The 24,653-nt window shown below is 40.4% G+C and overlaps 1 protein-coding gene across 1 annotated transcript in view; it reads left to right on the forward strand.

Annotated features, from left to right (window-relative positions):
• Positions 1-24,653, forward strand: part of LOC114660160 (TBC1 domain family member 9B) — an 81,751-nt gene that overhangs the window by 51,242 nt on the left and 5,856 nt on the right. The window contains exons 12-20 of the mRNA XM_051933757.1: positions 2,229-2,514; positions 3,273-3,402; positions 8,436-8,534; positions 8,645-8,713; positions 10,566-10,809; positions 15,227-15,292; positions 17,526-17,597; positions 17,945-17,995; positions 18,323-18,388. Of these exons, the coding sequence (XP_051789717.1) occupies positions 2,229-2,514; positions 3,273-3,402; positions 8,436-8,534; positions 8,645-8,713; positions 10,566-10,809; positions 15,227-15,292; positions 17,526-17,597; positions 17,945-17,995; positions 18,323-18,388 (1,083 nt within the window). The remainder of the gene's footprint in view (positions 1-2,228; positions 2,515-3,272; positions 3,403-8,435; positions 8,535-8,644; positions 8,714-10,565; positions 10,810-15,226; positions 15,293-17,525; positions 17,598-17,944; positions 17,996-18,322; positions 18,389-24,653) is intronic.

Raw genomic sequence — 24,653 nt, forward strand, 5'->3', positions numbered from 1 at the left:
CTCCTTACTCTTGAACTTCCTACATACAATTCTTCAGGAGTAAAACATTTGTGCTGTAGATCAATTCTTGCTTTTCGTAGTAGCTGACATTGGCTTTTGTTGGTCATTGGAAAAATAGTTTTACACGAAATTGTATTATTTTGAACTTAAACAGGTAGTTAGTAGGAATAATGGGAATATGGGGTATAAATATATTCATTTACATACTATTTCAAAAATCATTCCAAGGGTTATGTGAAGGGCATCCCCCTAACCTTTGGGATAAGCAGGCATGTAGTGTTCTTGTTACTCTCCACACAGTGCGGCCACAGTTAGCCATTTGTACCACTAAATAATACCACATTGCTCTCCTTTAGTGTCTAAATCCCAAAATAGCTACTAATCTATGCATTAAAATAACAAGCAATTTATTCCTTTAGTGGCTTCATTGTGACATACAGAACTCTGGAATTTTCTAGTTAACAAGTGAATGTGTGACATAACCTCTGATATGATTTTAGTGGTTATGCTTCCTAAATTGCATTTGACACCATTCTATTTCTTAGTGGAATTTTTCATTTTCTGTCCTTTTATTTATTACCCTGATTCTTTATTTTAGGGTTGATTAGCACATGCCAGTAAGGATTTTACCATATTCTGACAATAATATACCCTATAATTGAGATTGATTTATAAATGATGAGGCACAGCTGTTCACATATACTTTATCTACTTTCTGGGCACTGGCAGGTCAGCGGACTTGAAGGTGATTAAACCAACAGCTTTGCATTTTTTATTTTAGCATGTTACCCACTAGAGGTGTTGGGGAAGAGGGGAGATCAACATTGAAATATTTTTTGCAGCTAATGGATATTTATTTTTTTGTGCCTTTATTGGTATGGAAAAATACAGCAGTTATTACATTTGACATGCTTTCTATTGGAATGAATAAAACATTCATTTTATTAGTACATGCACAAGAAAATGCAGTTTGAAACATGGTAAACTGCAAGAGTTAGTTCTGCTGTAGAGGTTCAAAAATCCCCTGCCGATGTTAACATTATGCATTTGGATTCACCTTTGTTTTCATAGTGTTTAAAAAAAATGAGTTTATTAAGAAATACAGTTTGTAGCCATTGCCATGCTAACATTACATACTGCTCTGGTGGTCTAGGACCATGTCCCCACCTCCGGCTGACTACAGCATGTCATGGCTGAATTTATTATTCCCAAACGGATGTAATTTAAGAGAAAGTGCAGAAGCAAGAAACATCAGATGAAGCCAAATGTCATATGCTAACTCCAGAGGACACTTTGTATGCTCCTGTCCTGCTTGCCCAAATTCGTTTCCTGGCGTCATTATAATAAAAACAAAGTAATAAAATGTGAAGTATTGCAAGGCTTTTTCCATGATCAATGAACGTGGAATTGTTATGAAGTATTTGAGAACTGAATGGTGTTAAATACATTTTGGTTGTAGATGACAGTTTATTGATTTTATTGAGAAAAAAGTAGTTAATAGCCTTACATGTACCTCATGATAAACTATACATGTATGCAAGCCCCAAAAAATGAAATGTACAGGCAGTATTTTAAATATGAAATATTCTGTTGTCAATTATTAGTTTATACTTCTATAAACCTAAGGAGTCCCCCAAAGAAAAGTTTACACAATATATCAGTTTGTGTTTGTTTTATATGATGTAACTGAATATTCCCAGTCTTACTGAAGAGACTGCTGAGGTACTTAAAGTCCATTTCCATGTTAAAAAGGTGGAGTGGATTAGTTGTGCCAGATTTCTGCCTATAGGGATATGATTTCAACTTTAATTTCGGGAATGTAAAAGAGGGGAAAGCTTTTAGTATACACAAAACTCAAATCACAACACTTGTTGTATTGTGACCCAGATAACAGAATAATATTGTATTGTGGGGTTCTTGGCAGTTCTCACCCCCTTAGCCACCAACCCATACTGGTTGCCAATATCTGTTGATTTTTGATTGCTTAACATTAGGCAAACTTGAAAGACAACAGCAATGGATTTTTTCCACCATCATATCCATGCTTCTTCATATTATCTGTACTTGTGGACTAATTACTGTTTCAATCAGATTAACGTATGTTTATTTTAAACTGAAAGTACAAACCTTATGCCTAATGATACCCTAACATTTTTTTCTGTCTAACCCACAATACCTGTGACCGTCTGACTGTGTGTGCTAATGACCTTTTTTCTTTTTGTATGCAGGTGCTCTAGTAGACCAAGGTGTTTTTGAAGACCTGACTCAAGAGTTCCTTCCCCTTCTCCATGAGCACATGCAGGAACTGGGTGTTATTTCTACCATATCCTTGTCTTGGTTTCTCACGCTGTTTCTCAGTGTTATGCCATTTGAAAGCGCAGTGGTTGTGGTTGACTGTTTCTTCTATGAGGGCATCAAAATGATCTTTCAGGTGTCTTTGGCAGTGCTTCATTCCAACATGGAGTCACTGTTAAATTGCAATGATGAAGGTGAAGCCATGACCATCTTGGGAAGGCAAGGATTTAACATTTGTGCCAAGTACACAGATTCACTTATTTATTCAGATGTTTCAAAGAGATATTACAAAATGCAATTTCATATAATATGTGAAATTATATCTGTGAAAAAATATTGTAACTATTTTAATAGGACACCCTTGTAGCCAGTACAACACAAGGGGTGCTATTGAGATACTCAAGAATTCAACTCTTGGGTGTAATAGAACACCCTAATGTCCATATTACCTCCGACAGTTTTAATTTCTTAGTACTCCTTCCAAAATAGATTTTAATTGTCATTTGTTTACTTTATGAATCTCGGGCACGTTCAATTTCACACCGTTAAGGAAGATTTTGTGAAATACTGAGGCTGACCACCCAGTACCTTCTGTTTACATCCCTATACTGTGGCATTTTGATTTGAATTATTAAATTAATGAATTGTTTTGTTAAAAAAGTGTGCATTTCTGTTTTTGTGCATTTGAATGGCAACAACTGCTATGACAAAAATAATGCATTTCTCTAGAAATGCCTTAGATAACATTATTTTACCTTTTTTTTTTTTGTTAAATTTGCTTTCATTGGCTTTGTGTTACATCCCTATGTACTCATTTAAATCAACAATATGCCTTACAATTCTGGATAATTCTATTAGATTTCCTTACAGGTTCTGGTTATTCAGTTCATGCACTGATACATACTAAAATATGAATCTTATAATTCAAAGTTTAATTGCAGTTTTATCCTTTATTTTGTTTGTCTTTTTTATTGTAGGTATCTGGACAATATAGTTAACAAGCACACTGTTTCACCACCCATCCCTCATCTTCATGCATTATTGACCAGTGGAGATGAACCTCCTCCTGAAATCGACATATTTGAGCTGATAAAAGCATCTTATGAGGTTAGCAAATCAATTTGATTTTATTTACTGATACTAACTGGTGGTTGTGACAAAAAAGTATGTTTCCAGTGAGAGTTAAAGCTAGGATGTGGGGCTTCTTGAGTTTGAAAAATAAATTGTATAATATTGTTTAATTTGGGAAGGTGTGTAGAAGCAGAATTTTGTCTGGCATAATTTGTGGGTAGTGGACACCAGCCGTATGAAATCAGTCATTAGAACCACCTACATTGTCCTTACTACCCCACAGAATCTTAGTTGCTCAGTAGGTATGGAGTCAGATTGTAATTTGTGTGTTGGTTTAGCTTCATCGAAGCTTATTTTGTCAGGCTATAAAGTGAGTTTAACTCGGAGACATAATACAGTGTTAAGATCAGAAACAAAGTGTGTCAAGGTTAACATTCTCCAGTGAGTCAGAGAAATAATGCGGTTTCCTTTATGAGGGAGGGGGAGAGTGTCACATGCCAGGCACATAGAGGTAGAATTTGAAGTTTGACACTGGGTAAATAAAGCATGAGACTGGAAGTTGATAGTGGACATTCCTTAGTGCATCGGAGCTACGGCATTGAGACCCGATCTGGTATTGTACACCGAGAATGCACAAGTACTGTATTTTGTTGAATTGACTGTGTATTTTGAAGATGTAGTGTAGGACGTTTGATACAAAGAAGTTGAAATAAAATGAATTAGCTGTTGAGGTGAGAGAGTGTGGTTGTCAGGATTTTATTAGACTGGTGGAGGTAGGGGTGTTGAGGCTGCTCAAAGAAGGCACTCGGAGACCTCAGGATGTGGAGGCAGAATCAAGCTTTATTGTGTGATGTGCACACAGTCTCAATTCAAATGAAATGAGCAATTAGCAAATTCAGCAAGCTTACATTCATTACAATTCTTATCACTTATGCAAAATACTTCCTCCTTCTAGTTCTTCCCATCATTACCTAATGCCCATCATCTGACTGAAACTTTCCAACATTACTCCTTACTCTGTTGCAGGTGTCTGAGACCTGTTTATCGATCAATTCCCACCTGTAAGTCGGAATCAGACAGACCCACACACAAGGTAGTGGGCCACTCCAATGAATAGTTTCTTGTTGCACAAACATCCCTCAGGGCGAAAGGTCTAGGCAGCTGCATCTCTAAGACAATGGTGCTGTTTCTTATAGAACACACATTCCTTGGCTTATCATCGCCTCATGTTAGTGTCCAAGTAGGTAGACAGGGAGACAAAGACTTAGCTGCTGCATGTGAAGAAAGCAAGTGGCCTATTTGGCTTTCTCTCATAGTTAAAGTCTCAGTAGCTGCATTTCTTGAAACGATGGCCTGTTTAGCTCTCTCAAAGTACACAGTGTCCTTGACTGAAGTTTTAAACTTGGCAGCAAGATATTGGTGGTTTGCAGCTGCAAAGAGAAAAATAATGAAATAGGCAGGCACAGGCTTTTTTATGATATAACCCTTACTATACTAGCGTGGACACAATGCTTATTTTCATATGATTCACTTTAAATATATGCAAATCATCAATTTTGAGAATATACTTTTCAATAGGGTGTGGAAGATCAGACAGACACAGGACACACAGAAGTCCAAAAGCACACACATTTATTTTTCACAGTCCCTTAGCACAACACACAGTGCCCACACTCACTCCTTTCTTCTATTCTCTCAGTCCTCTCCCTTTTTCCTGCCGCCTCCACACCTCTCCCACAAGCTCTGTCCTGTGCCTCCTGACTCCGGCTCCCAGAATAGAGTAAGGCGGCCTATAGTGCACCCGGAAGTGCTCTAGGTGCACTCTGATCTTCTTCTGGCAGCATTCCCGAGTGTGGCAGAAGTGCTGCAGTCCATGGCTCCGGGACTGTCCATATGCCCCAACAGGGTTAAGCCTCCCAACTCTAAGCCCGTGTCCCCGAAGCAATCCAGGGAGGCAGCCCTCACACGTCCCAGGGGAAGTATTGTTGTGGATATGTCCTCTCCCCTAGTCCTTCCATCATCAAGGCTTTCTGGCCTGGCAAGGATCCCAGCCATCCACCACAAGGGGTAAGAGGGTTTGTTGCTAAATTGGCCATGTCAGGATTGCTGGAATTTGGTTATAGGGGTTTGTTGTTAAAAACGGTGCTAAAAACGTATAAGAGGCAGGAGAAGGGGCAAGTCAGTGGTTGTAGATTAGGAGGCAACAGAATGTTTGGGGGAAAGAGACCTAAACTTGGTGGCACTTAGTGTTATTGTTATCAGTATTATTATTTAAAGATGCCAGTGTGACTTTGGAGAGCCTGAGCCACCAGGATGGTACTGTGAGCATAGAGGGGAGTGAGTATAGGATGGCACTGTTGAGCCTTCTGGAGGGGTCATGGGCTTAACACAGACAATGGAAGGTGCCAACTTGACTAGTGTTTGAGGTAAAACAAAGAGCAGAGCTACTGTAACATAGAAGTTCAGGTAGGCAGGGTGACTAGATAAGAGGGTTAGATGATGAAATGATACCAGTTTTTTTATTTTTTTTTTATTTGAGGTGGGCTTAGTGGAGTATCAGTACAAGGGGTGTATCTTCTTACTTTGTGTGATAATATGTGTAACCAGACACTGAGGAAGACCCGATATACTGTACGTGTTCACTTGGACATGAGGGTGGCATTACAAAACAAGTAAGCCCGCGATTCGCTAGCGAATCGGAAATCCAAGAATGGCAATCAGTTCCTGTTCTGTCCGATATCTGGATGGATGACATATCATGGAGGGTGGGTGCGTCTGGGGAAATGTCATCTAATTACATACGCATATCTGTAGTAAAGCGGTCTCATTTTGTGGAGACGTGATTCCGTTGCCTTTGCTGACACCGACTGCTGGCAGAGTGGAGCACAGCAAGTTCAGCCCTGTGTCCATATCCGGTTTACGCCGTGTAGTTTGGACATCTGGGGATTCCGTACTGTAATACTGTAATGTGATTCACATATGCGCTGAATCCTCTTGTTTTTGTTTTCTCTGTGGCGGGCTCGTTGCAGTGCTCGTGCGCCTCAATGCGCCCTGCGTCCATATCCGGTTTACAACCTTCGGTTAGTAATATGGATTGTCTGTCAGTCATGTTGCTCTGAAACAATATGACATACGCATGCCGTAGGCTTCTTAACTTTACAGCATAAGTGGATCTAATAACATGAGCAGCTTTCCACAAGAGTATGAGCCGGTTATAAAGGTGATCAAAACACTGACTGATAGAGTTTTCATCATAAATAATGGATACATGCAGGTAAATCTCTTTTGCAAATTTCATACATAGAACAGAATACATTGTGCAACACAATCGTTAGTGAGGTTTACCACAAAGTGCTTTTTAATTCCAAAGGAAGCCTCATATTTACCAGGAGATGGTTCAGCTTATTGATACATTTCATAATGGTTAAAAAAGGAATTTATATTGGCTTCTCAAATATTAATGTGAAGCATAAATTAAATGTTATAAACAGGATGTTTTCCATAATGTTGCAGCTTCTGAAGCAATTACTGATGGACACACAAATCTGAAGTTCATAATTTACTCTTGTGCACAAGTCAGTAACATTAACAAGTGTTATATATATTAATACATTTCATGATTAGTTTTAAAAAATATATAATTTTATTAGTTTCATAAGCATGTGTAAATAAAGAAAAAATGACATTGTCAGTTGGTCACTTTCAACAAAATCTGTTGCACAGTCTGATGATTTCCTGATGACCAGACGAGTCAGGAGTTAACTTGTGACATACAGACTGCAGTTTCTCAGTCACTGTCCAGCCCAACATGGCAGTGTTCTTATAATGCACTCTGAACTCTCACACACAAGTCTGCAGTTCACATTTCACTCTGACACACTGACTGCAATCACCAGTTACTTTCATACCCAAGACTGACGTAGTATACAAGGTCTGATGTAGGCAGAGTAAGGCCCTATGCTATGAGCAGCTGCAGAGGCCCTTTTTGGCAATGGCTAGAGAAGAAGGTTGTGTAAAAACAGAGTTTGGAAAGAAGGCTGCCACAAGGTATAACAAATCTTTGTGAGGGTGGGAGAGCAGTTGCTCCATTAGCAATTTAAAAATAGGTAATAAAAACTATAATAGTATGAAAAAATCTGAAATTGAGTGAGGCACTATGTTGTAGCCCCTTATGCCTAAATCCAGCCCTGATAGTATGGTAGCTGGCCTTCACTCTTCTTCTTTTCATCATTTGATCTCCACTGGCAGTCTGCTTTATGGATAAAGTTGTTTCTTGCCGCAGTTTTTGTTTTAATTCTTCCAAAATATTTTTTTAAATAATTGAATTATTCAAAAATATAGATATTTTTTGTCCACATTGTAATAATCTAATGTTAGCAGAATTGTTTTCAAATTCAGACTATGAAAATAAACATTGGTACATCCTCTTAACCTTCTTAAACAATGATCGAAGTGTAAGAACTTCAATTTATAGCTTACCCCAATGCAATGCATGTTCCCCATTTTTATCTCAGCCATTTAGAAAAAGTAGACAAGTGATCTTTGTGAATAAAAGAGCATCTTTGTATCACAAAAATGGAAAAGTGGTATAGGGACTAAAAAGCAGAGTAACATCATAACTTACGTACGTTACATAAAAAAATAGTAAAATTCATGCAAAACTTTGATGCATCAAAGACATAATGTAATATGGAATACAACATAACTCTTCTGACTAGAATTCAAAATTAAATTAAAAAGTGGAGGAATATGATAAGTTGGTTATTGAGCAATCAATAGCCATTTATGTTTCATATGTGCCTTGTCATTTCTTTTGTATTTTTATGATGTCCAGCCAATTAACAAGCCATACAGTCCCACTAACAAGAACATGTAACTCATTGTAGAATGCATGATATTGATATTAATTTTAAAATATTATGATAAGTCAAAAAAGTCAATCTACTATAGTAGTCTGCAGATATTATCATAATGCTGTAGCTGTTGACATTGTCATTTTGAAAATAAATCTACACCTCCTGCAAGCTCATGTTGTAAAGCTGAGCAACCTCTCTTTCACTGTTTTGCAGAAGTTTGGTACTCTGAGGGCAGATGTAATCGAGCAGATGAGGTTTAAGCAAAGACTTAAGGTGATCCAGTCACTTGAGGACTCCGCTAAAAGGAGTGTGGTAAGTTGTAATTGTGGAGCGATTGTTTGCGTCATCCGCACATGCCCAATGACTTTGCTGTGTCTTGGGGTTGTGCACACCATTCATGGAACTCTGCTCTTTTTGCCCAGGTTCGTGCAATCATGACAGACACGGCATTCAGCATTGAAGAGTTAGAGGAACTGTATGTTCTCTTCAAGGTCAGGCTCTCTGAATACCTTGAGAATACAGAATTTTCAACCTAGATGTTTGCCATGGTCTCACTTGTGAGATTTTTTTATATGTCTACAGAAATCTATTCTAAGTGGCCACTTTATTAGTTCTGCCTTTGCCCTTCTTGCATATTTCAATCAGGGAAAACATCACATGTGCGAGCAGTGCTTTTTAAAACAGGTAGGCAGATACCCATGAATCACATTTGTATGCTTTAAATGAGAAAGACAAGAAAATTAAGTGGCTTTGGATCTTTCCTGGTAGTGAAGGCTGGACACACCTCCATGTATCAGAACAGAAAGTTTGCTTTGAGAGTGACATGGGTTTATCAAAAATGGCAGTCCTGTGGTTGTAAAAATGTAATGGACTATTGGAGGGTGACACTGCTAGTGCAGAGTAACACACGGGAGTACAGTCAGTCAGATAATAACTAAGTACTCCAGTGGTCCTGAATGAGGTTTATGAGAACACACAGTGACTCATATTACAGCCACATACAAGCCAGTATTACTGTCAGAGGAGATTAAAGGCATATTACCGATGCGCACGCCTGTATTACCGCCAGAGAAAATTAAAGGTATATTATGGACGTACAAGACAGTATTACTGTCACAGAAAATTAAAGACGCACAATACACGACGGCAGCCCACGAAGAACAGTCAGCTCAGCAAGTAAACATCAACAAAAGAAAGGCTGAAAGAAAGAAAAATACGACCAACAAAAAGAATGAGGTCAAAGTCCCTTGCCATTTAATATAGACTGTTCCTACTAATGTTTATGCACAACTGTTCTAGCGCCCGTTATTGTAACAGGCTAAATGACTAGTTGGCTTATTAAAGTTGGCGACCGAACTGAGTTTTACTGTTGTCAGCAAATGATGAGAAAGGTGTGTAGCAATGAGCTAAGAACCACACATACTGGACACTGGTTAGGATGGAAAGGCTCATGTTTTGTGGATTCCTTGATATATCATTGGGTTGCCTCAGGGTATCTCACAATAGTTTTTGATCATAGTCATCTCTTCTTGGCTGTAGTGTACCAATTGGCAGAGGTGCTCCATGTCCAAAACTTGAGGAAACTGAGTGAATTCATCTGAACAGAATGACCTCCCCCATTTATAGATGAGCCATTTTTTTTAAGAAGAACAAATTTTTAACATGTTTTAATTGATATGCCCCTGTTACTATTGTGCTGCACACAATTTCAGAGACCAGCTTGCTTTTAGGTACATGTACTTTTTGAAGAGGCCACTCAGATTCTGTCACTTGTGAAGTCTCACTCTTTCCATTTCACATCCTGTCGCAGAGACTCTGGCTGCAAACCGAGGTGCCCCCAAGTCAGAAGCGAGAGCTCAACCAGCTAATCAGTAGGAATTACCTCGCCATTGACAATCATATGGTATTGCTCACAGGAGGGGAGAGTGAAACAAGAGAGAGCGCGAGAGCGCCTGCCTGTGGTTGAGTCATATAGTCTACCCTCCCAGCTACAATTTAGTAATCACGTGGCTGCGGGTTCAGTTGGTGGCCAGGGGGTTTCCCTGTCATTCAGCTGATAAGTGTTTGCCCCGGGTTTGCATCCAAACCTCTCCATGTGAGGACGTGAAATGGAGAAAGGCAGGACCCTGAGTGATTCCTCACCAGTGACAGGGTGAAAAATAACTGCTTTATTTCTACAAACTGAATTGATTTCAGTTTAGGTCACTTATGATGTAGCATCAATTGCAGGTTCTCTATATACCTCTGTTCATGATTAGACTAATTTGACTTTATTTTACTAATTGCTTTTATTTTCCAGGTATTGAGAAACCTTGACACTGACTGTCTTTCAATGGTTTTCAGGCGAAACACATTATGAGTTTTTACTGGGGAGCAGCAGGCGTGAATGTAGCAGAGCGGCACGATCCTAGCCTTCCTTACCTGGAGCAGTACCGTATCGATGTGATGCAATTTACTCAGTTGTTCTCCACACTTACCCCATGGAGTTGTGGTCTACATACCCCTACCCTGGCTGCACGTCTCTTCCGCTTACTTGACCAAAATAAAGATAGCCTTATCAACTTTAAGGAGTTTATCACAGGCCTCAGTAAGTAAATAGGGTCAAGTGCTGGTTGCATTGTTTCTGTTCAAACTGTTTATGAGAGGTTTATAATAATTAAAATGAACACATTGGTGTCTTCATCTGCAGTACGTGTTTGTTTCCCTTTAAGCCATCCTTTTGCTCTCTCTTTCGCTTAGTGGTATGAGTGGCCCATCCAGATATCACATGTGGTCATTATCTCTATGCTGTCTAGGAGCTGACATTGTATTGTATTTAGGCACAAAGTATTTATGCTTTATATGTCTACATTTTCAGTCTTCAGGGCATGTTGATTAGAGCCCTTTGAACATGGCTTTCATGCACACAAGAAATTGGCTCTAACACATGGAATAATAAAATTCCTGATACGTATACAGGATACTGAGACCTTCACAGAAGTCTCAGCCGGTCAGCACCTAGAGGGTAAAGTGCCAGCATTTGGTTATTTGTACACTTAGCACAGTTAACATAAATAATTAAGCTACATCAGTATTGACACTTTGTCATGCCACACTTGCCACCGTATTTGAACTTATTCATTCAATTTAATGCCATATTAATATGTTAAACTAAAAGAAAACTACACCTCCTCTATAACTAAATTGGCAGGTAATGTGGCCTAAACTAAGCGACTGAGCAGTGCTGTAAAAGGCTGTTGGTTAAATCCACGGCACTGATTCACAGTGTTGTAACGGACACAGTGCTGTGAAGATTCAAGCTGCTGCAAGGATGATGATTTATTTATTTTTTTGGTGGGGATCCCAGGAACACACCCAGCCATGGGTCGACTAGCACCACTTACACACAGAGACACGAAAATGGATGGATTAAACAGTAATCATTATATGAATGTATTAAAGAAAAAATAACGAACAAAACAATCCATCCCTCAGTGCCCTGCCAGCGATCACACATACAACAAAACCCGATAAACACAAAGCCCAAAACACTGTCCATATGAAACAGCAGCTGATGATGTGAAAATAATGCAGAAGAGATAATCCAGAGAACAGCTCACTGTAAGTAATGTATACCAGGAGTTGAAGTTCTTAAGTCATGTAGCGCTGCTACAGTGCGACCCTGAGCATGTCACTTAACTGGCCTGTGCACCTATTGCTCAGATTTGTAAATCTCATTGGATTAAACCATCAGTTAAATAAAATCTCTGAAAGAATGAAGCTCATACAAGAGGCAGATAAAAGTAGGATGAGGCTTTCATCTCCCTTTCCTTCTCTGGACAGGCTTTCTGTTGGTCATTTGAAATGCAGATAAAATATCAAAGCTCCCTTTTATAATGTGGACTTAGCATGGAGTTTGTTCTTCAAGGTTGGTTGTTCACTAGGAGAAGAACAGAAATTTCAGTAAGAACACAGACTGGAGGCTCAGCTTGTTTGTGTGTTTCACTCGTATGCGGCCACATCATAAAATAGCCATTGTGACAGCATGTTAAGTATACTGCATATCTATATATATAATTCACTAAGTCCATGGCAAGCAAGACGCACGCAAGACAGAGCCACACCCGCCAACTCACAGAGCCCCGCCCACCAACAATTCACTAAGCAGCCGACCATGGCACACAAGACAGAGACCATGGGATATGCATGACAGAGCCCCGCCCACCAACTCTAAGACCATGGGATATGCCCCGCCAGCCAGCTCTAACCCTCCTCCCGAGTCCACCCCAGCACGTAACACCTCACTAAACACCGCCTCAGTTGCTTTCATCTCTGCTACAGTCCACATGCACCTATGAGCCACGTTGACTTTTCATTGTTCTTTTCGGTTCTGGCTGCTTTTCTATATATAATCCACCAAGTCGCCCGACCATGGGATACACACGCATGCAAGACAGAGCCCCGCCAGCCAACTCTAACCCTCCTCCTGAGTCACTTTCTCCCACGTCCACCCTCGCTCTTGAGGCATGCTAATTGCCTGCTCATGTGCCCGCCCTCAACTCCTCACCTGAGTCGCTTCCGTCTGTGTACAGCAGTGTTTCCCAAACTTGGTCCTGGTGAACCCCTGTGGCTGTTAGATTGGCCTTCGCAATGACAATTAATAAGGGACAGGGCCAAACTTTCAAAAAAGATATGCCTGTATCTGCCAAAACCAGTTTTCAGTCACAGACAATTGTATGCTGCTCTCTCCAGAGTTCCATTTTTTCATTCACTTAGTCGTATCCTCAAACCCACCCCATTTGGACAACTGTGTCTTTCAGGAAGTGTTCAGCCATCAATAAATAATTATGCGGCGTATGCTACGCCACGGGTTGGCTAGTATATATATATTTAGCCACACTTGATCATTTCTTAACCTGCCTTTGGCACATCATCATCATCCTCTAAGGAGTATCTCCCCTTTTCACTTTGCTCAAGAAAAAATCTCTAAGACTTTATGCTGCAAATAAACACTTGGTGCTCATCATTTATATGAAATTGTTTGTGAATTAGTTAAGGAAGGATCAAAGTAAAATAATGATTTTACTTTTTAGAAAACTGAAAAATTTTACCTGATTTTGGTTATGTCTATTAGCACAGAAATTTGTAAACATTTACATTTTAGAGACAAGTCTGCCCCCAGTTTGTGACACCCATCTCATTTGGGACTGGCTTGAATAATAAACTCCAGTCAGGTACAATGTTGATAAACTTAGTTAGATTCTGAAGTTACACTTTCAGTGGATCACAGCTTTCCCTCGGTCTTGTCCAGTGGTTCCCAATTTCAGTCATGGAGATCCTATGTGGCTGCAGGTTTTCATTTAAGCCAATTTCACAATCCGTGCGTCCTTAGTTTCGGTTGACGTAATTGTTTATTGATCTGTTTATTATCTAATTTTAAGAAATGATGAAATATTTATATTTTTGCTGGAACTATATATTGTTAATTTTCCATTGCTGTTTTCTTTTTAATTCACTCTTTTCTTTAGAATTTGGTCTTTGAATTGTATCCATGTGCTGACAACACTGAATGCTTAAGGACAGCAATAACTTGAGTGCCGCATTCACTTGTCTGCTCATTGGTAAGTGTTAGTGGGCAGACAAGTGAAAATGGCAGTGAAGTAATCTTCCCCTTTAGCATTCAATGTTCTTTGCACCCGTGTTTGCACTGCTTATTGCTAAGGAACTGATTGTGACAGTGACTGGGATAAAAACCTGCAGCCATGGGGTTCCCACAGGACCAAACCACTGTTCGATTTCATTTTTCAATTGGCAATCTTTTTGTCTTTATAGTCACTCTTACTTTTTTCTAGATTCTTTAGTTTTTTGTAATGGAATCCTGTCAGCTTTTATTTGATTCTGGAGTCATCCAGGTACCCAGCAGATTATGACTTTCTGATTTGTTTTTAGCCTACACCTTACTGTGTGTAGTTAGCTCCCAGTTCAGGTCTTGTAGTTTACAGACTTTTTCAGTTGATTATTTCATCTCCTACCTTGGATACATTCTGGTTTAATATCTTTTGTTTGTACCGTCACCAATTACTTTTGGCATTAAAAAGAATTATATCACACATCATCATGTGTTTCCAACCCAACTTTTTCCTGTTCAGGATCAAAGCAACTAGCATCCTATTTTGTACCAAAATGTTCAGGGAAAGATCCACTCGGAAAGGGGGAGACAGTCATTACAGGACACTCTTGCATACGCCGTCATTCACGCCAAGGTAGTACACTATCCATTTGTGACCAACAGACAAATAGCACCCCACCTGGGAAACAAACAAGGATCCAGCTGCTGTTTGGTGACAGCCCTGGCTGCTGACTCGTGGCCATCTAAGACATCTCACTATTGTGTGTCCCAGAGAAGGGGCCAGCCTTGCCCTTGTTTGCTTCCCTTAAAGTGCAGACATGTTCTTTTGATAAAGTGTACCCTAACAAGCCATTAAATACATTATATTGCTTGTTGAATCAGTAATAACACGTCTTATTCAGTTAAACACAAATACTGTATATTCAATATTCTACTATTTAAAACATGGTATAATGCAGTAGAAAAGTATACATTAGACTTTGGCTCCCCCCGACTCATGGACATTAAATTAAGCAAGTTACAACAATGGAAAGATTATTATAATGGAGAATGCAAAATGGTGAAAATGCAATAACTTAAAAGTGATCAAAAAATACCACAAAAGGCAGTAACAACCTGATGTGGCAAGGGAGCTGTTTGATTGTGAGCTTTTTATTGTTGTGATACACACGGGAGCAGCTTAAAAGGGGACTCGTTTCTGAATTCTTTCTGTTTTAGTTCTGTCAAAGTGCATGCCTTCTAGAATATAAATGTTAACACTGAGTAATCATTCTTATGATGTACAGCCTTTGTGTACTCCATGTTGAGCTCTGACCTTGGAGCATTGTCCTGCAGTAAATAAACACTTCTGTCCTTAATAATTATCGACTTTTCTCTCTGTTGATTTTCTTCTTAGGTGGAATGTACCACGGTGATTTTACAGAGAAGTTAAAAACGCTTTATAAACTTCACTTGCCCCCTGGTAAGCTATTGATTATGGCTTTTAGATTTTGTTTTGCTTTGTATAAAGATGCACAGTTTTACTAAAAGCTATGTAATGAATGAAATTTGATTCAGATGTACTCATCTGCCTGTGTCTGTGTCTCTCTTATTATTGATTTTTTTTCTGCTAAATTGGATTCCCTTGTGTTCTGCAGCCATTTTAGCTTTGTAATATTAGAATTGCATTTCAAAGTGAGCGTTAGGTCATGGAGTGTTCTAATGGTCCTCGTTTGGGTCAGGGACAGCAGTGCATTGTTGAGACGATAAGCGCAAGGCCCATTTACACTGTGGGAAGACCCTTTTTCAGAAAAACCACCTGGCCATCCACTGAGCCGTTTACTGCTCAGCCTCGAGTCCCTCCTGGGGGACTTCTTAGTCCCGATTCTGAGAAAATGCTTAGGGTTGCTGGTTATAATCTTTTATGGAGTCGGATTTCTTTATTTGCCTTTAATTATGCTGTACTTGTTTTGTTACTGTTTTTGTTCTATGTTTAATCTGCATTATTATCAGTGAACGGTGTGTGCGTTATTGTGTTTAGAGTTTTAATAGGTATGCTCCAATATCATTTTTGGACACTGACACCAGCACCGAGTACTTAATGAACATTGTAGGCGGATGCCGAGTACCGATATAAGAACTTTTAGCAGAAAGTAAAGAATGATGCTGCTTTTAGCCACCAATAGATATACAAACTTATGAACAAATAAGAATTCCAAATAAAAAAGCTGCAGCCTCATTGCAATTCTTGACAACTGAAATAAATATCTGGCTTAAGTACGCTTTTAAAATGTTAAAGGCAAGTTCTTTCAGAAGACAAAAAAAAAAAAAAAAACATTTAGCTCTGTCACAGATCAGTCTCTGTCTTCTCTATAACTTTTTTGATTATTTATTGAGATTAAGATGTGATACATAACAATATGAAAGTATACAATCACATACACGTATGAGAAAAGAAAAAATAGGAAAACGGATACATGAAAACTGTTGCTATTTATGAGAAGGGTGGCCTGGTGGCACAGTGGTAGCACAGCTGCCTCGCAGTATGGAGACCAAGATTTATGACTGAGGGCCTCCCTGCATGAAGTTTGCATTTTCTCCCCACGTTTGCCTGGTTTTCCTCTGCATGCTCCTCTGTGTGTGTGTGCGTGTGTGTGCGTGTGTGTGCGTGTGTGTGTGTGTGTGTGTGTGTGTGTGTGCTCACCCTGCGATGGACTTGGCCCCCTGTCCTGGGTCTGTTCCTACCTTGAGCCCTATGCTGGCTGTGACCCTGTTCAGGACAAGGTGAGTTAGACCATAACTGACAATGATTACAGACAGACAAATCATAAACAGCCCCCTCCTACAAAAGAACCCATGGCTGTAACCCTAAGATGCCCACTCACCAGGGACAGTGAAACCACCAATTATACATAACATGTGAATCAAAGTAGAAGGGAAAATCTTAAAACACTGCACAGCCGGCCTTTTCTTAGTGATATCCTCACACTTTATTATCCAGTGCCCCCATTAATTCTCAAAGCTGATTTTTTTTTCTTATTCCAGCTGTAGTGGGTGCAGAACAGGAATCAACCCTGGGGCTCCACAGCCATTCATACTGTGCGAGCTCTGAGACACTTCTTCACACACCAGGCTTATTTTGTAGATGTGGTAGGAAACCAGTGTGAGCAGACAAACGCACACAGACGCAGGAATGAGGACATACTGTAGTTGGGAGCTGAACTGAGGACTCTGGAGCCAGAGTGAGGCTGCAGCTACTCGTATGAAAGAGACACGTTTTTAAAAGATATCACTCTTTGAAGTCCTGTGATTAAAGTACAAACAAGTTTATTAATTAAACTAACCTTTGCCTCTTTTGAATGAAACCCATCAATCTGAAGTACCTCTCCTTTATAGTGAGAGCAGCAGGTAAGTCTGCCTTTAGATTACGTACACTTTTAGCAAACAACGCTCAGTGGAGTGCAAGGGAGTCTTAATGATGCTATCTGTGTTCTTTATTATTCCTTGACTTAAGTGATGTGCATATAGGAGTGCTTGCCAGTCTCTGGAAATATGTCGGTTGATGGTGTGAACCCAAACACACCTAAGCCACAATAAATTTAACAAAAGCATCAAGTGTGGTCTTTGAATGATATTTTGCATGTGTGTTTTTTGGTGTCACCAGTGGATATTTGATTATGGCTTTCTTAGAGTGGTAAATATTTCTTTTTCTCCAGCTTTGTGTTCTGAAGAAGCTGAATCAGCACAGGAAGCTACTCAGTTCTTTACAGATGACTCCAATTCACAAGGTGAGCCTGACGGAAACATGAGACAAGGGAATTAGGGCTAATCTTATTGACTTTGATCAGGTTTAGTCATGCTTTACTACAATTTGTTTCAATTAAAGGTTATTTGTTCACAATATTACAGTGCTGTGTACAGCTTTAAAGGATATGACTATTGACCTCTTGAGTCTTGCAGGCTTATTTACTGCTCCGTGCCCATACAAGTTGTAATCCACTTGAAATCTCAGTGTAAAGTGTCTGTTCTGAAGTATCGCACATGGGTGGGAGTGAAAGGCTGGCATGCTATGATGTGCCATAATCCTTCTGTCTTTTTTCTCAGTCTTGCTTTTCTGCCTTTCATCCTGTTCTAGACTCTCCTTTCTTCTCTGACTTGGACTTCCTGATGCAAGAGGGAGTCTCAGGTTGGTTTCTTTTCTTTCTTAATGAAAAATGAACAATGTCAGATTAAAAAGATGAAAACACTTACTTAAAGAGCATAGTATATAAGCTTGACCGACATTCTGCTGCTTTGTACACTGCTTTTCAGATTATTTGTTTAGGATTCCTTCAAACTATAAAGAAGGCATTTAAGGATAAAAAAATAAAACACACATTGTTTTATTTTGTTGACTCCTGTTCAGATAACAGGGCATGATGGTAATGATTACCATGAAAGGCACTTTATAAAATGGATTGATTGGTAATCTTCATAATAAATGTCTTCTGGTTCCCTTTTTGTGTTCCCACAGGAGTGAGCTTGCAAGGTGCTGAAGCTGGGATGAGCACAGAGAATGATGAGGCCAAGAACAAAAAAGGTAAACATTTATATTTAGAATAACTAAGGGGCTTTGCCCCCTGCCAGCGGCCACTTCTCCGAAACCCCTCTTAAATGGTGATACAATGGGAAACAAATACATTTTTTTAACTCCTTTTTGCTTGAGCAGCTGCTGGCGTGCTGCTGCCGCCATCACGTGTGATCTACAATTCGTTCGCTGTTATTTCCCATAGTAATATATTCAGTGTGTGCTAATGCGATCTTTACTGTCATTTTTTGAGACTTTTGAATTTTCCTACTTCCATTTTCTCTAACCTGCTGTCCATGTGTATCATTGGACTGTATGTATGTGTATGACGTGACTTGTCCGTCTCACGGGAAGTGAAAGTGTCTCTGTCTCCCTTCAAAAGATCACGTCTCGTCCCAAGGAAAAAGTCTCGTCTCGTCGCAAGTGCCTCCTGAATTACAACTCTATCAGAAGAAACAAATGTCTTCTTTTCCAATGGCGGAGGAATTCTTTGGCCAAAAAGGCGTACTTGGCTTCTCCAGGTCACAGGGTTACATTCTCTCTGCTGGTGCAGTAGGAGTAATCATTACATATGCAGTGAAGTTCTCTCACTTGTGCCAAGAAAACAAAGATAGGCAGGAGAAAAAGTCCAACTAAATGACGTAAGAATTACACCATAATGAAATGGACATTGTGTTTCCCTTGAAATACTCCTACCTGCTGTGTCAGGTAATGTTGATAATCACATTTACATGCAGGGCTGCTGTGTGAAGTAATGCTGCCTGAAGTAAAATCCCGCTGCCCACCACACTCCCCTCGACCCCATAACCCCATGTTGGGATGGAAGCAGTACAGTTGATCCATACACGATACATATTATCATACGGACTTAACAATACAGAACTCCCACTACCCGGCAAGCCTGCCCTTATTAACTAACTAAAGGCATGCAGTGCAAACGTAAAAGACATTAAACTTATACTGTACTTGTGACCGACACCTTAGTAATGTTCCAGAAATTAACTCAATTTTTCAAAAAGATAGAAACAATATATACCCGGTACGATACGTGAAAGTCAGGAAGATGAACTCCAATGTCACATACTGTCACAGAGCTTCAGAAAGCACAGGCACCATTTTGATTCTCAGATATTCATGGTGTGGTGAGTCGGTGTGAACATTCTGTGAAATTTAAACTTTTAAAATGAATGAAAATATTTTGTACTATTTTGAAAAGAATATACACTACAACCAATGCACTGAACGTATGTGTAATTCTTAATCTCTACTTTTAACTCATTTGTAATGTTAGAAAAAAAAAAATTAAATACTTTTGCATGAAAATGTCAGCTCTTACCAAAGTGCCGCCTTACATGATCTCCTCATCCCTCGCAACAGCCCTTTTTTTATGATACTGTATATGTACATTAAGCTCCTGGATTGAATTAACTCTTTGAGTCATCTGTGTTTAATGTGATTTTTTTTTTTTAGACTGGCCTCTACTAGGGTTGTCAAAGTTCAGATGTTAATGCATGCAATTAATTTTCAAAGATACAACGCGTTATTTTTCTATAACAGCGTTAATGAACACCCAATGCTAGCTAAGCCAAAGGTTTTCAAAATGGGAGTTGCAGCCCATTATTTAAAAAAATAAATTCCAGTTTTAAAGATTGTCTTTAATTTGCCTAGTTTTTAAAGAAACATATAGGCTGTAGTGGTCAGGAGCCCCTCAGATTCATACCATTGTAGGGACGTTGATTTGTTTATTTTTTTGGTGGGGATCCCAGGAACGCACCCAGCCTCGGCCCAACTCACACGACTCACAGAGACACGAAATAACAGTATATAAACTAATAAAGCTGTATATTAAATGAAACAAACATAGAGGCAACAAATAGACAGATAAGCCTCCCTTTCCCCCATGACAATATTAAATACTAACACAACAATAAACATCTAAGAGTAAACACTCGCAAACCAAGTCCTTAATAAAGTCCAAATACAGCAGTAATGGATAAAATGAAAAGAAGGAAAAGAATGGCGGTCCAGGGATCAGTTTTCTGTAAGCAGCATATAAAACAGTCCTACTGGTAGTCCTGATGCGGTGAGGGGTGATGAGATTTGAGAGCGCCCCCTCCGATGAAGCACGGTGACCAATCCAACACTACTCACACGACAGACAGGCACAAGACAGTCCGTACATCCTTGCAAGTACGGCGATCCAAGACATAAACGATATTCCACAGTTGGTATTGTAGACAAGAAGACGAGTGAACACCAACACAAAAAACTGACCTCCTTTACTGCTTAGCCAGCTCCCTTTTAAGATTCCCGCTGGCCCTTCTTGTCCCCAGTAGTTCCTGCTCTCTCCTCAAATGTCCAATCAGGAATACCCTCGGGGCAGCTGGGAAATGGAGCCCTTTAAGCTGTAGCACTGTTACAAGGTACCTGAATATGTTCTTCAGTTTTTGTATAAAAGTAATTGCGTATCAATGTACATGGGAGCAGCAGTCTGTACACTGTGAAAAGGCACTATGTATGTGCCCGACCCGACACAGATTCACATGGAGGCACGTGTAAAATAAAACATTTATTTTTCTCTTCACCTGTGGGCGCACGTCTTCCCCGTGTCCCACAGGCAATACACAGTCCCAAGCACCAATACACACAATATAGCACTCTTTCTCTTCCTCCACCACTCCTACCTGGCAACCTCGTCCTCCTCCCGATTGTGGCTCCTGGAGTGGTGGCTGCTGGCCCTTTTATAGTTCACCCGGAAGTGTTCCAGGTGTTTGATTGCCGCGTTCCGGCTGCACTTCTGGGTGTGGTGAATACATTACCCATAAGGGCTCAGGAGTCCCAGCTGTAGCACCCCCTGGCAGTGCCTGCGGGACCCAACAGGGCTGCACCCAACTCCAATTCCCACGGAGCCCTGCGGAAAACCGAGGCACCACTCCAATTCAGGGGGGCAGCCATCTAGCATCCAGGGGGAGGTATTGCACTATCCAGGGCTGCTCCCCCTGAATATAGAGTGCATGGTCGTCCCGGCTGGGCATGGACCCCGGCCGCCTGCCACAACACAAATGACTATCTGGTGGTATATGACGTAACAAAAAAAAAAAAAAACAAAAGGTACAAAATGAGACTGAAACCAACTGGACTTGAGTCTCCACATTGAGCTGTGGTTTAATTTGAGCGCTTTGAGTAGTGAAAAGAGCTATATACAGTACATCCGGAAAGTATTCACAGCGCATCACTTTTTCCACATTTTGTTATGTTACAGCCTTATTCCAAAATGGATTAAATTCATTTTTTTCCTCAGAATTCTGCACACAACACCCCATAATGACAACGTGAAAAAAGTTTACTTGAGGTATTTGTAAATTTATTAAAAATAAAAGAACTGAGAAATCCCTTGTACATAAGTATTCACAGCCGTTGCTCAATACTTTGTCGATGCACCTTTGGCAGCAATTACAGCCTCAAGTCTTGTTGAATATGATGCCACAAGCTTGGCACACCTATCCTTGGCCAGTTTCACCCATTCCTCTTTGCAACACCTCTCAAGCTCCATCAGGTTGGATGGGAAGCGTCGGTGCACAGCCATTTTAAGATCTCTCCAGAGATGTTCAATCAAGTCTGGGCTCTGGCTGAGCCACTCAAGGACATTCACAGAGTTGTCCTGAAGCCACTCCTTTGATATCTTGGCTGTGTGCTTAGGGTCGTTGTCCTGCTGAAAGATGAACCGTCACCCCAGCCTGAGGTCAAGAGCGCTCTGGAGCAGGTTTTCATCCAGGATGTCTCTGTACATTGCTGCAGTCATCTTTCCCTTTATCCTGACTAGTCTCCCAGTCCCTGCCACTGAAAAACATCCCCATAGCATGATGCTACCACCACCATGCTTCACTGTAGGGATGGTATTGGCCTGGTGATGAGCGGTGCCTGGTTTCCTCCAAACGTGACGCCTGACATTCACACCAAAGAGTTCAATCTTTGTCTCATCAGACCAGAGATTTTTCTTTCTCATGGTCTGAGTGTCCTTCAGGTGCCTTTTGGCAAACTCCATGCAGGCTGCCATGTGCCTTTTACTAAGGAGTGGCTTCCGTCTGGCCACTCTACCATACAGGCCTGATTGGTGGATTGCTGCAGAGATGGTTGTCCTTCTGGAAGGTTCTCCTCTCTCCACAGAGGACCTCTGGAGCTCTGACAGAGTGACCATCGGGTTCTTGGTCACCTCCCTGACTAAGGCCCTTCTCCCCCGATCGCTGAGTTTAGATGGCCGGCCAGCTCTAGGAAGAGTCCTGGTGGTTTCAAACTTCTTCCACTTACGGATGATGGAGGCCACTGTGCTCATTGGGACCTTCAAAGCAGCACAATTTTTTCTGTAACCTTCCCCAGATTTGTGCCTCGAGACAATCCTGTCTCGGAGGTCTACAGACAGTTCCTTTGACTTCATTCTTGGTTTGTGATCTGACATGAACTGTCAACTGTGGGACCTTATATAGACAGGTGTGTGCCTTTCCAAATCATGTCCAATCAACTGAATTTACCACAGGTGGACTCCAATTAAGCTGCAGAAACATCTCAAGGATGATCAGGGGAAACAGGATGCACCTGAGCTCAATTTTGAGCTTCATGTCAAAGGCTCTGAATACTTATGTACATTTGCAAAAATCTGAAACTTTTTTCACGTTGTCATTATGGGGTGTTGTGTGTAGAATTCTGAGGAAAAAAATGAATTTAATCCATTTTGAAATTAGGCTGTAACATAACAAAATGTGGAAAAAGTGATGTGCTGTGAATACTTTCCGGATGCACTGTATATGTAAAGAATTTATTTATTTATTTAATGCCACCATACCGTCTCATGGTGCCCCTGCTGCGAGTCTCACACTCATCTCTTTATCACCCCTGTTCTCGTGCCAATCACATGCACCAAGTCAAAGTCTTCCCCCACATGCCATGACCAGTAGATTTTTGCAATAGTCAGTGTCTCGGGTGAGTGCTTTCTTTCTCACACTCCGCCCCCCCCCCACCCCCCGCCCCCCAAATCCTCCCAAACACACAAGCGGGAAGCTCAGCGTGTCTGTGTTGCCCTTTATCTTTCAACTCTGATCCTCCAGCATTTAGTTTTGGTGACTTGTTTGACGTATCATCAGTTTTAGAAATCGGCAGACTAAGGTTGAAGAACATACAATGCAGAACAAAGATGAATTTTAACAATTATTATTAATATAATACACATACCTAAAATACCTAACATTCATTTTAGTATTATTAATTAAAAGCGAAAAGCTATTGTTTCAGACAGAGTTGCTGCTAGTGTTCAACTTTCCTTTAAAAATAACTATAGTAGCCGACTGAAGTTAGGTGCAGCACTTTGCTTCAATTTACCAAAACTGGTTAAGCTGACTTTGACAATAACGTCCTTATAAAACAACATTCACAGTTTACTTTATTTTCTTTGCTTTTTGACCTGAAGTTACATGTAACCTGAGTTATTTTTCTGCTGCTTTTTATCTGTATTTGTATGTAACTTTATAATTTTTGTAAACTAATGAGAGAGAGAGAGAGAGGCTGGGGGCATGCGCTGATTACGGTACGTTGCTGCACCCACCACACGGCAAACCACCCGGATTGAGATCAGAGTGCAGCGGGTAACACCTCAGCACCACAGTGTAGCAGTGTGAGGTTTTTTACAGTGAATGGAGTGCCAATCCTGTCACCAACCCCCAGGTTTTCCCTACAGATTGGAGAACCTGCTTGCAGGGCTGGATGCAGGTTAACATCAAACCCAGGATGGAGCAATTGCAGGTTAAGGGCCTTGCTTAGGGGCCCAGTGGAGTGGAGTCACTTCTGGCGTGTGTGGGATCTGAACTGGCAACCTTCCGATTACCAGCACAGGTCCCTATCCTCAGAGCCACCACTCCGCCCATCCATAAATTAAAAGTATGGAAATTTTAGGCAAATTTGAATTCCTTATCAAACTATGCTACTGTTGATGTACCTATCAAAAAATAAAAGACATACACAACCACACAAACTCTCTGGACTCGCTTATTAAAATCCCTAAATGCAATATTAGGTGGAGGGTAGGAGGTAAGAAATCTCACTTTTGGTTGTTCCTATTCAAAGTTCAGTACTTCAGAATTTAAGACTATTAGAAAATTTTAATGTTTCAAACTATTCAATTCCAGGAGGTGCTATGCCAAGAAAAAAGGCTAAAACTCCCTGGCCAGAGACATATTGCATGCTATATATGTGTCAGTAGTCTGCTGTAGTTAAGTATTTGCTTTGA

Source organism: Erpetoichthys calabaricus, chromosome 11 (assembly GCF_900747795.2).
Source record: "Erpetoichthys calabaricus chromosome 11, fErpCal1.3, whole genome shotgun sequence".
NCBI classification, from domain to species: Eukaryota; Metazoa; Chordata; class Cladistia; order Polypteriformes; family Polypteridae; genus Erpetoichthys; species Erpetoichthys calabaricus.